Source organism: Mandrillus leucophaeus, unplaced genomic scaffold, assembly GCF_000951045.1.
Source record: "Mandrillus leucophaeus isolate KB7577 unplaced genomic scaffold, Mleu.le_1.0 Scaffold695, whole genome shotgun sequence".
Lineage (NCBI taxonomy): Eukaryota > Metazoa > Chordata > Mammalia > Primates > Cercopithecidae > Mandrillus > Mandrillus leucophaeus.
Window position 1 is genome coordinate 243,707 of NW_012107530.1, and position 13,108 is coordinate 256,814.

The 13,108-nt window shown below is 46.0% G+C and overlaps 1 protein-coding gene and 1 long non-coding RNA gene across 2 annotated transcripts; one reads left to right on the forward strand and one right to left on the reverse strand.

Annotated features, from left to right (window-relative positions):
- Positions 1-1,377: 1,377 nt before the first annotated feature.
- LOC105527860 lies at positions 1,378-11,771 on the forward strand. Its single transcript, XR_001004276.1, has 5 exons — positions 1,378-1,721; positions 4,949-5,275; positions 8,742-9,626; positions 10,158-10,333; positions 10,830-11,771. It is a non-coding gene; the product is annotated as an uncharacterized LOC105527860 (long non-coding RNA).
- On the reverse strand, positions 8,122-11,392 carry RTP1 (receptor (chemosensory) transporter protein 1). Its single transcript, XM_011964353.1, has 2 exons — positions 11,073-11,392; positions 8,122-9,304 (listed from the first exon to the last, which is right to left on the reverse strand). The coding sequence occupies exons 1-2, from the start codon at positions 11,342-11,344 to the stop codon at positions 8,785-8,787; spliced, it is 792 nt and encodes a 263-aa protein (XP_011819743.1). The 5' UTR covers positions 11,345-11,392; the 3' UTR covers positions 8,122-8,784.
- Positions 11,772-13,108: the final 1,337 nt, after the last annotated feature.

Consider the following 13,108-nt stretch of genomic DNA (forward strand, 5'->3'; position numbering starts at 1 on the left):
GTTCCCTCTAGAAACATTACAACAACCAGAAACTCGATGAAATTAACTTTATAGGAGTGTTGGAAAATGGCAAAAGGTCCACAGCAAAGAAGTGAATACTCAGTCAAGAAAAAGCCACATTCGAAACATCAGGAAATTCGCGGTGTTTCTACTCACCCTTGACCCACCCTTTCCCTGGTGTGGCACAGGGGAGAGGCAGCAGCCCATGCCCAATATCCTCCCTCAGAACAGAAGGAGCAGATCAGACCTTATTTGCAATGTTTTAACATCTTTGTGGGGCTGCCTGGAGGGCTGATCTCTCTCTTTAACCTAGGGTCGCAGGCATGGGAGTCTGCTTTAGAAAGCTTCAGGGAAACTGCAGACCCACAGACACCGGTGGCGAGACATTACACGTGGAGCTACACAACAGATCATCTAAGACCCAGAGGAGAAGCTGGAGGGAGGCTCTGGGAAATGAAGACATTCAAAAGCAGACCTGTATACTGGGAAACTGAAAAAGCCATAGGCCCAGGCAAGATGCATGCTCAAAAAAGAACTGAAAAGACTTCAAGCTTTCACCTCTAGCTGATCCCTAGGTACAGGACATTCCCAGCTAATTGGTGAAGAGCTTCTCTGGCACAAAGCCAGTCTGCAAAGACTGGAAGAGGTGGCTGTACTCCAAATGCCCCATTTTTGAACAACAACAAAATTACCTAAAGAATTGAAAGCAAGAATTCAAACAGATGAATCCTTGTCCACTAATGTTTGTGAAAGCATTATTCATAATAGGCAAAAGGTAGAAATAATTCAAATGTTTTTCAATGGATGAATGGAGTTTTAGGTATCCTGTTAGAAACAACAGAAAACAGACTAAGACAGAAAATTGGTACCAAGGAGTGGGGTGCTGCTGGTAATGAATACCTGAAAATGTGGAATTGGCTTTAGAATCATCTAATGGGCAGAGGCTGAAAGAATTTGGAGGAGCAGTCTAAGAAATGCCTAGATTCTGATGAAGGCTTAGAAGACAAAAAGACTAAGGAAAGTTTGAAACTCTTTAGAGATTGGTTAAGTGGTCCTGACCAGAGTGCTGATGGAAATATGAACAGTAAAGGCCATTCTGATGAGGTTTCAAATAGAACTGAGGAACAAGGTATTAGAAACTGGAATAAAAGCCATCTTTGTTATAAATTTGCAAAGAACTTGGCTGAACTGTGTCCACACTCAAGAACTCTGTGGAAGGCCAAATTTGGGAGTGATGAGCTAAGGTATCTGGCAGAATAAATTTCTAAGCAAAACAAGCAGCTGCATGGTTACTTTTGGCAGCTTACACTGAGGCTGAGGAACAAAAAAATAATTGAAAGAATTTATAATTAAAAGGGAAGCAGGGTGGAAAGATTTGAAAATTTCTCAGCCCAGCTGTGTAGAGAGTAAAAAAGCAAGGATGTAGCCCAGAGGCCATTTGCTAAAGAGATTAGCATGGCTAGAACGGAGCCAGGTGCTATTCCTCAAGACAATGGAAGAAAGACCTCAAAGGCATTTTAGAGATCTTCAAGGCTGCCCCTCTTATCACAGATCCAGAGGCCTAGGAGGACAGAATGGTTTCAGGGAGCGAGCCCAGGCACTTTCTATGGGCTTACTATCCAAGACCACCTCCAGACTCTGTGCCCTGGCACAGTTCTCTGAAGCCACCCCAGCCAGAACTGAAGCAGGCCAAGGTGTAGCTCATGCTGCAGATCTGGAAGGTGAGTCATAAACCTTGGAAGCATCCACATGGTGCTAATTCCGCTGACTTGCAAGAAGCAAGAGCTATGGAGGCTTATTAAGCCTTCATCTAAGTTTCAGAAAATGTCATTGATAACCTGACAGCACAGAGACTTGTTGTGACAGTAGAGCCACCACAGAGAACCTCTACTAGAGCAATGCCAAGCAGAAATATAAGGCCAGAGCTGCTGCAGAAGGTCTTCAGTAGGTCGATGCCTCATGGAGCTCTGGGAATGGAATTCTGCCAAGACCCCAGAGCTTTCAGTATGTAATGCCAGCCTAGAAGAGCTGGGTGGATGGACCCCAGCCAAGTTTCAGAAGCAGAGCTGCCCAAGGCTTGTGGGGCCCAACCCCCACACCAGTGTGTAGAGGATGCCAGAAATTGAGTCAAAGGAGACCATTCTGGAATCCTAAGACCCAATGTCTGCTTTCTTGGGTTTCTGAGTTGCTTAGAGCTTGTTACTGCTTCTTTCTTTTCTCTTTCTTCCTTTTGGAATAGGAATGTGTACCCTATGCTTGTCCCACCATTGTATATTAGAAGTAGATATTTTGTTTTGATTTCACAGGCTCATATGTAAGACTTAGGACTTTGAACCTTTAAGTTGCTGCTAGACCAAGTTAAGAGCTATGCAGATGGAATGTATGTCTTTGTAGGTGGGAAGGACATGAGTTTTGAGGGGCTAGGACAGAATGCTATGGTTTGAGTGTCCCCTCAAAACCTCATATTGAAACTTAATCCCCAATGTGGCAGTATTGAAAGATAAGGCTTATAAAAGGTGACCAGGTCATGAAGGCTTTGCCTCACAAATGGAGCAATTCATTCTTGGATTAATAGGTTAATGAATTAATGAGTTATCATGGGAGGAGAACTGGTAGCTTTATAAGAAAAAGAAGAAAGACCTGAGTGAGCACATTAGCATGCTAAGTTCCCTTGCCATGTGATGCCACCTTGTGATCACAGAGTCCCCACCAGCAAGAAGGCCCTCGCTAGATGCAGCCCCTCATCCTTAGGCTCCTGAGCCTGCATAATTGTAAAAAATATATTTCTTTGCTTTATAAATTACACAGTTTCAAGTATTCTGTTGTAAGCAACAGAAAATGGACTAAGACAAAATAAATAAGTAAAATGTGTTATATACATTCAAGGAAATACAATTCAACCTTAAAAAGGAAGGAAATTGTGATACATGCTTTAATATTACGTACCTTGAAAATATTATGCTAAATGAAATAAGCCAGATGCAGAAGGACAAATATTGTGGCTACTATGCCACTGGAAACATGATTGCTTTCAATCAAGTGATTGCTTGAAATAAATATGAGGGGAAGAAAAGAAATGACTCTCTATATATTAAAGTAAACCAAGTAAAATAGTCAAATTCATAGACAGAAAGTTGAATGGTGGTTGTCATGGGGCTGTGAAATAGATTTGACAGTTTCAGTTTGGGGTGATGAAAAGGTTCTGGAGATAAACAGCAGTGATGGCTACACAGCAATGTGAATGTACTTCATGTCACTGAATTGTGCAATTAAAATTGGTTAAAATAAAAAATTTTATGGAAAACCGGAGGGAAAACATATTTTAGAATCAGGACATGTTGACTTTGAAACGCCTGTGAAACAGTCAAACAGAGATGTCAAGGAGAACACAAATGTAAGAAGTCCAGAAGAAAATTCATGCCTTGAGATGTATATATGAGTCATTAGCATACAGATATTAAAGAACACTCAGAATAGATTCAATCAGCCAGAGGACATGGACAAATATGAGAGGATCAAAGAGACTAAGACTTGGAATTGGAGCTTAAAGAATACCAACATTCAGGAGGCAGGTAGAGGCAGAGAAACCTGTGAAGAAGAGAGGAAGAAGACAGAAAAGCTGAAGGTAAATCAGGAGGGTGCGTGTCCCTGAAACCAAGTAAAGCAAGTGTTTGGAGATGGTCAGTAGTGTTGAAGTCCTGTGAGAGGTCAAGAAAAATAAGGTTTAAACGTGTTGATTTTATGTAGCCATAAGATGCCTGCTGGTAAGCTGGATGAAGACAATTTCTGCAACACTGTGGGATGAACACTAGCCTGCAGGATTAACTGGAAGTGTAAACATGGAGGCAGCCTATGAACAGTCCTTGAAACATTTCATTGTAAATGGAAGGAGAAAAGGCAGGATTTGGCTGGGCGCAGTGGCTCATGCCTGTAATCCTAGCACTTTGAGCGGCTGAGGCAGGTGAATCACCCAAAATCAGGAATTTGAGACCAGCCTGGCCAACATGGCAAAACCCTGTCTCTACTAAAAATACAAAAATTAGCTGGGAGTGGTGGTGGGCACCTATAATCCCAACTACTCGGGAGGCTGAGGCAGGAGAATCACTTGAACCCGGGAGTCGGAGGTTGCAGTGAGCCAAGATCACGCCACTTCACCCCAGCCTGGGTAAAAGAGTGAAACTCCATCTCAAAAAAAAAAAAAGAAAATAATAAAGAAAGAAAGAAAGAAAGAAAAGAAAAGAAAAGGCAGGATTTGGAGGGAATGTGTGGGGTTGAGGCAGGTGCTTCAGCGCAAAGAACAGAAAAGTTGGAGGTCCAGGGAGAGGGCAGATGGAGCTCTGGTCTAAGCTTTCATCGTCAGAGCTGACCCAATGGAGAAGACCTGGTGTATCAGTCAGAGTCCTTTGGTTGAAACACACAGAAATGGCAGCTGATTTAAGCATAAAAGGGCAAGTATTGAAAAGCTATGGAGAAAGTTCACAGAATCAAAAAGAAGAATGGAGAACAAGTCGCAGCAAAGGACAAAATTTGGCCATGCTGGGGATACGAATAGCAGAAACAATTTACGATTATGCCAGGGACCACCACTGGAATTGATAGGCTCCATCTGTTTTTAGTGTTTTTATCACTTTGCTCATCATTGAAATTCCAACCAACTTCTCTTAGGCCATGTGCTTCTTGCTTGGGAGTTGAGGGGAGGTGCAGAGTTCCTTGATATCCTACCATGTTATATTGCACGGGGAATAGGTAATTCCTGGAAAAGGAAGTCAGAGTGCTATTTTTAAAGGATATGGAGTAGACGTTGGGCCCCCAGAAAGAAACACAACCAGCACAGGACTGCAAAAATCAGAAACTGGAACTTTGACCTTGAGAAAGTCAGAGCAAGGACACTAACCTTGTTTTCTGATACCCTTTCAGCACTTATTCATTCATGTTTTCATTCAGTTAGTGTACCACAACCCAAAGTGGAGGCAAGTTAACATCCTATGGGGCAACCTTCAGCCATTGAAAGACAGGAACCAGGGGACAGACACCCCTTTACCCCCAAGTGATCTGGAGATGCATTTCATCCGGCTTCTCAGATGGTTCTGTGGGACTGAAACACCCTTCACCAGTAGAGATGGCCAACTTGACAAAGCCTCCTTCCATTGGATTTCCCTCCTGCTTTGCTGTGCTCCCCCTATCTTACTCCAGCTTTCTGAGGTCATACTCCTCAGTCAAGTACTATCATATAAACCTCTGCCTTGACTTCTGCTTTCTAGAAACACAGGCTAAGGTAAGTGCAAGGCAAATCAGGAGCGAGAGGATAGGGTGGGGGAACAGGTGACAGCATGAAGTAGAAGGCCTGAGAAGAGCATCTGAGATGAGACTTGAGCCAACACTTGAGGGAGGTCAGACAGTGAGGCAAGTGAATTTCTTGGGAAAGACCATTCTAGGCAGAGGGAACAGGTAGAATAAGGTCCTAGGCAGGTACATGCCTATGTATTTGGGGAACAGCAAAGAAACCAGGGTAGCTACAGAAATGAGGGCAAAGAGTACTAGAAGATGTCAGTAACGTGGCTGAAGCCACATCACGTTTAGCCTTGCAGGACTTGGCTTTTACAGAACAAAAAAGGGAGCACAAGAATGGCAGGATCTGACTTAGGTTAAAAGGATTGCCCTGGCTGCAGTGCTGAGAAAAGATCTGTATGGGGAATGTAAAATATCCTCCCCTGTGAGATCCTGCTTGTAAGAACCAGAACTAGAACTAGAAAGTAAAAAAAAATTCAAACCCTTTCGAGGGAGGCTTGAAAGGAAAAAGTCTTCTTTAAAAGGCAGAACGATCCAAAGATGGCATGAGCTGCCTTAGGTGGTAATGATCTCCTGTCACTGGGGGTGCTCAAATACAGGCTGGAGAACTTGTCATTGGAAGGTGTGTGAAAATGCTTTATATGGGCTAATATAGGATGGCACAAAGACAGACTTCCGAATGCTTCATATCATGAGAGCCTCTAAGACCCAGAGACCCAGAGAGAATAATGACCCCCCTAAAGTCCCAGCAGAACCCAATTAAAATTGAACGAAGACCCACAGCTCCCAATGCAGGGCTCAGGGTCCTTCACCTGACCCCATGCTATCATCTTAAAACAAAACAAAAACAAAAACAAAACGCTGTTCCCACTTCAAGTACCTTAATTTAAACTGATTTGCTTTGGGATATATAAGTGTAAGACCTAGAAAGAATGAGTGGTAAAGTGAGAAGGAGACTCCGAATACTGTCACAAGCGTAATATGCTAGAGAGGTGAGGATCTGGCTGGAGATGACTCAGCTTATTGGTTCATTTATTCATTCAATACATTTTTATTGAACATTTGTTATGCATTCAATAGAGGTGAATGAAATCCATGGAGCCTATGCTTCCTGGAACTTACATCCTCGCAGGGATGAGTAATTATAACAAGTTTGATGAATGTCCCAGCAAGGGTGTTAGAGCTCAGTGACAAAGACTCTCAGAGCAGAACACAGCCATTGTAGCAGCAAACCTGCAGGAGCAAGGGGGTGTGAGGGAGGGTGAAATCCCCAGAGCACAGGTTGGGGAGTGAGTAGGGCAGCTAGAGAAAGGGAAGCCGAGCCCCAGTCCTAAAGAATCCAGGGCAAGTCATCAAGAAAGATCTCAGGGCTCAGTTTTCATAAAACTAGATGCAAAAGGAAGTCTATCCCTGAGTTAGAAGGCATTACACCAGGCAGTACAGGTCGATCACCTGGGCGTTTTATTCTAATTCAGATGCTCAGGTCCCACTCCCCCCAAATTTTGATCCCATTGGTCTGGGGTAGAGGCTAAGTACTTACATTTCTTTAAAATCTCCCCAGAATTTCTGAAGTACAGCTGGGGCTGAAAACTTCTGTAGCAAGCAGGGATGTCTGAGAAACCAGAGAGCACCCCCTGTATTCCCCTGCACTCACAGTATTCATTTCTTTGTCTAGTACACATATTCTGAACACCTACTACCTAGCAAGTAAATCAGGACTTGCTAGATAGCAAGTGTTCAGAATATGGACTAGATGAAGAAATAAGTACTCTGTGAATGAAGTAAAGGAAGCCATCGCTGCTTACTTGCATTCGAGCCAGGATAGGAGTAAAACTGACTTTATGGTGATTCCCTGAATGACTGCCCTCCATCCCTCCTGACTGTGGACAAGACTGGCCCAGAACTGGAGCTAGATAGAGCCTCATGTGGCAGTGGGTAAGGGGGCAGAAAGGAGAGAAGGGGAGACAGGGTGGCGGGATGGAGGGGACCAACAGCTCATTACAGATCAGGGACAGTGGGGGAATCTCAAACACACATTAATGACTACTAGGCCTTTTTGAAGATATCTTGTCTTTATTAAAGTGTCCCATCTTTATATAAGTGACCCCCCCTTCCTCCATCACTACAGATGATGGTGACTTTCTAGTAAAGAGGAGAGTAGTCAAGTTTTTAACAGAGGTAGGGTAAATGAGGCCCCTCAAAAGTGCAGGGAAGGAGGAGAGGGAGTCAAGACATTAACAGAGGTGGGGTAAATGAGGCCCCTGAAAAGTGCAGCTTGCTGCCTCTCCCCACCAATTCCATTCCAGACCCCCACTGTCAGAAAGTCTTCTCTCCTCCCATTTCAAGCCATATCACATCTCATTTTAGAGCCTTGTAAGGTTCTCTCACGTATCTGTGCACTTTCCCATGGACAAAGCATTTTACATCTTTAACATCCTCTCTCTTGCTGAAGATACCCCATCCCTGTGGCTTTAGGGGGACAGCTGATCTTTGGCAAGAGGCCTCAAGCTTGGCCAATGTGGGAAAGCCATTCAACTACAATTTTAGCAAAGAACCCAGGAGGCCAGGCCCCTGCTCCTGTATTTTGGCTGAGAATCCGCTAGACTTGGTCCCTGAACTCTGAAGACCCTCCATTCTAATGCTTCCCAGAGATCTTGTGCTTTGCTTCTAAAACTCTGTCTTCTAAATCTCCCCTAAATTCTCTGCCAGTTCATACGCAGTGGGTAAGAAGCCTAGCTCCATGAGACCCCACCCCAACCACCATCTTTCAGGCAGGCAGACCCCAGAATCTGCCCTGAGTGGAAAGAAGCTGGAATCTGAGAAACAAAAGCAAGAGACCCTGTATACTCAGCAGCGAAGGAACAGCCTGATCTCTCCCCTCCTGCACTTCAACGGAAACCTCTGCTGCGTGGTGAAGGCAGAATCATGGATGAGGCTCACAGGGTAGGCAAAGAACCTAATTTAAGGCTGCAGCTAGAGAAAGTGGGAGATCACGAGGTGCAGGGGTGAGGGACTAATAAGAGCAAGGTCGAGCTCATTACTGTGGAAAGCCCTTTTGAGATCACCCAGTCCTCTAATTTTCAAACTTTTTAAAAGTAGTTAAACCTTTTTTTTTGGTACAAAAATCTTAAATGGAACCCCATCTAAAGTAAAGCTGATATGATCGAAGCAAGAGGATGAGGCAGGCGTTGGAGGATGGGTGGTTAGACCAGGAGTTGGAGACACCCACTAGCTTAGCCTACTTTCCAAATCCAAAAGTCCCTGAGGCACCTACGCAGAACTTTGGGGTCCTGGGTTTCACTATGATAAACCAATGATCTTGCCCAAACCCTAAGTTTTATAGATGGAAAAACTGTATCATTTGTCCAAGATCCCCACTGAGTCAGTGGCATCACCAGCACTAGAAGTTGACACTGTTCCCAACCCAGGTCTCTCCTCTACCTTCCCATCAGCTGACTGGCACCCTCGACAGGCTCTGGGCCCACCCAGGGAATCTTAGACGGAGCTACGGAAGGAGAACTGCAGGTAGATGATCAGCAGCAGAACCGTGGCCCAAAACAAGCACCAGGGGATAGAGCAGAAGTTCCAGCCTGAGCCCGTCTCGTCCTGAGGCTTGGTGGGGCTGGGCGCCCGGGAGAAGGTGTAGGTGGTCGCCTCCTCCTCCAGCAGCTTCTCGCTGGGCTTCCAGTGCACGATGCCCTCCTGGCAGGCCTCGCAGAACTCCCCGCGGTGACGCCGGTTGTCCTGGCGGCTGGCCACGTGGATGCGGTACTGGCCGCCGCGCTCGCCGTAGCACTGCTCGCGCAGGCTGGTGATGAGGTTGTCCACCAGGCCCTCGATGTTCTCCTCCAGCATGCTGGACTCGTCCTGCCGCGCCGAGCCGCACTCGTAGCACAGCTGCTTGAAGACGCGCATGCGCACCGAGCCCGCCTGCTGGGCGCGGTCCAGGAACATGTGGAACAGGATGACCAAGTGGGGTGACTGCCAGGTGTGCCAGCACCAGGAGCAGTGGAACCTGCGAGACGGCAGGAGAGGGAGGAACAGAAGACGGGCGGAGGTGGTGGAAACAGCCCTAGGAATGGGGTGAGGGGACATGGGGGCTCCGCAGAGCCTGGAGGTGGAGGAAGTGTGTTGCCGGTGCCCTGGGTTCATTAGCTTTCCCCAGGAAGCCACTCAGCCTTGCGAGTGCCCCTAGGACTCGAACAGGTTCCTCGGGATGTCACCTGGCATCCAGCAGTGCTCTACCTCCTCAGTGCTTTCCAGAGGCCTAATTCCCTCCCCCCCAGCGCTGGGCGTCATTCTTATTCCTCATCTGCAAAATGCCCATGGTGCACTAGGCGAGTCCTTCCCGCTCACACCAGATAAGAAACACATAATCCATCTGCACATTTCTGTCTGTTAACACGTGACTGTGAACAGGCTAGATCCAAATCAGGAGAAAATGACGCCATTACTAGCTATCAGCGTCCAGGCCAGTGCCAGAGTTAATGCATCACAAGGCCTGAAGGTGGAGGCGGTCTGTGCCCAGAGCCCCAGGGCCTGTAGTCTCCCAGGCCTGACTGGGGCCAGCTGGGGATTACAGGTCCCCACCCAGGTCTGGGGCAGCCACAAGTCCTCCCCACTCAGCCCCCACAGACTCCCAGGTCTTCGAGAAGCTCCTGAGTCCCGCCTGTAAGTGTCCAGCCCTTGACACCCCTCCTGTCAGCGAGTCTAGGAGCTTCACATTTTCATTCTCTTCTTGTTCACTCACATCTTTTGAGGACTGTTTCCTCCTTTCAGACCAGACTAAAAAACCTGGATTGAAAAATGTAACTAGAGGGACCTGGAAATCACCTAATTAATCTTTTGTTTTATGCTGAGAAAAAGAGAGTGAGAGAGGCATCCATGTACACACAGCTACAGGCAGAGCCGGCGCCCAGCACATAACAGGTGCCCAGTAATGTTCCCTGAATTGAAGTGAATTGGCTGAATCCGGGCAGGCAGGAAGGCCTTGCTTCTGACTTCCAGGCTGCACCACTCAGCCTCCCCATCTTATGTCCCAAAGGTAAGCCCCTACACTCTGGGCCCGTGAACAAGAGTGCTAGAAAATCATCTCAGATAGTTTTTACATACTAATCACCTAGAACTCTTCTTGAAATCAGACTCTGATTCAGGTCTAAAAGGGGCCCGCGATTCTGCTTTCCTAACAAGTTCCAGGTGATGCTGACCCTGCTGCTCTGTGGACCACAGGCTGACCTCTCACTGTGCAAATGGAGAAAGTCAGGTCCAAGAAGAAAATCGAACTCCTCAAGGGCCCTGGAGCCAACAGTAGAGCCAGTTTCTGGCACATCTCATGTATTCAATATTTTAAAGGAAATTAAGTTGAATTAAATAGATTTAAACTGGTCCCAGGACCAGAGCACAGACCTCTTGACCCTCAGTGGGCCTCAAGCCCTTCTTCTCTGGTCTTAAATTACTTTTTAAGAGATTGTTAAAACAGAAAATATGTAAAATGTCAGTGCGTAGGACTCATAAGTATATTCTATGTCTTTATTTTCCAGATGGAAAAATTGTGACGCAGAGAGGAAGAGTAACACAGGTGATCAGTGGAAGAACTGAAATCCAGCTCAAGTGTCCTAGTTCCCAATTAGGGACTCTTTCTCTGACTTCCAGTCTACGCCAGCCTAATAGTGAGATTGAAGCTAAACACATGGGTTCTATGTAATCTTCCTCTCCTTGGAAGGTGCCCTAGAGCTAGGGACTTAGAGGCGGCCTGCAGGGATCCACCTTCCTGGGCTACTTACCTGCCTGAAGCATGCAACTCCACGTACTGCTTCCAACCAGGGCTCAGCACATTGTGCTTGAGGTTGGGGTCTATGATGAGGTCCCAGCTGTCAGCCGGCTTTGCCTCCTCCATCTTCTCATAGAAGACTTTCTTCCACTCGTCTGTGGTCACGCTTTTACACATGGTCTTGTCAGTAGTGAGGGAGGGCAATTTCCACCTTAGTGAGAACACGGAGAGTGAGGGTAGGTGCAGGGCAGGGCAGCGCAGTCTCCAAGGTCTAAAAATCCTCATCGACAAGACCAGGAGGAAGCAGGACCCAGCTCCCTCCTTTGTCCGCAGTGGAACCTGTTTCCACGGCAACCAGGCAGGGTGCCAGAAGACAGAGCTTGGGGAGGAGGGAGTCTCTGAAGAGGTGTTCCAAGGCCCTGAACTGAGATTGCAGAGGCAGAGTTTGTGGGTCTAAGTGATCCAAGACAGCGTAGAGGACCTGACCAGAGGTTGAGCTTCAGACCATCTCACCCCGGCCTGGAAAGAGTATGGGGAGGTGAGGACTTGGAAACTGGCTCAGTTTCACCTTGCCACACCCTGGAGGCATCATCAGCATCTGGCTGCTATGGTAACCATGATGCCTTAGGGAGCCAAGGAGAAATAAGGGATGGGGAGATGTAAATTTGTTAGTAGATGGAGCAATAATAATAAACTCTCCCTCGGCTCCCCCAGCCATCTTGTGACCAGCACTTTGCCATTTTCAAAACACAATTGGAGGTCTCTTAAGTTATGATTACTATTGCCGCAGTACAGATCAGGAGCCTGGGACTCACCTAGCCTATAAATGGCAGAGCCTGTATACAAATTCAAGCTGTTGACCCCAGACCAGTTCATTAATTCATTCATGTCAAACATATCCTGACATGTGGGTAGAGTTTGCAGACATGCGCCAGGCTCTATGTCAGTGCTTGTAGCTGACTGTGTACCCAATTATTGTGCAATAGGATCCATGCTGTAATGGCCTTGTGCAAGAGCAGCCACCTGTGCACAAAGGTAGGAGCATTGCATCAGCCAGGCTGGAGTAGACAAGATTATTTCCAAGCCGATTATAGAAGTGCAGAAGAGGAGCACCGCCCACAGGCAAAACAGCCTTTACTATACCTGCCTCTCCTGCTCTTTTTAATACATTAGTTTTCCTTTGAAAAAATCATATGGGTTTATTCTAGAAAAATTACAAACTATAGATGAAAGAAAAGGAAGACTCTTCCATAATACCCCACCCGAGATGACTACTGTTAACATTATGATATGTACATCCCACTTATCATTTTTCTGTACATGTACATGTGTATATGTGTGTGTATACACACACACATTCTGCACACTACATACATTCTACATACCACATTATGACATTTTCAAAAAATAATATATCATGAATATTTTTCTAGGTCATATTCCATAGTAGGATATTACAGGCTACCTATATTCTGTTATATGGATAGGCACAATTTATTTAGCCCGTCCTGTCTTTTAGGGCATTTCGGTTTTATTTCAGTTTCGCACATTACACTCTTGCCATCTATTTGTATAAAACTTGTTGGCGAAGCTCATTGCAAGGATTAGAGACAACACTTCCTACAATTAGAAAACACATCTCTTGACTCCAGTCTCTCCAAAAGCCTGGTGTGGCTAGCAGAATCTGCACAGGCTCTTCAAACAGTATGAATTTCAGGCAGACAGCAGATCTTGAAGTTTAGTGATGAAAAAGAAGGACCTAAAAATCACCCGTCTGATAGCAGAAACCATCTTCCAAGTGCTTCTCCTGCCGCTTCATGAATGTTTGATGCCTTGATTTATACTATTTTATCCTCAGTTTATTCATCTTCTCACTGGGATAATAACAAAACAGTATCTGCTGTGATTAAAAACAGGGGCTCTAGAATGGCTTGCCTGGTTGCTTTGTTGCTGTTGTTGTTGCTGCTGCTGTTGTTGTTGTTGTTTCTGAGACAGAGTCTCGCTTTATTGCCCAGGCTGGAGTGCAGTGGCACAATCTCGACTCGCTGC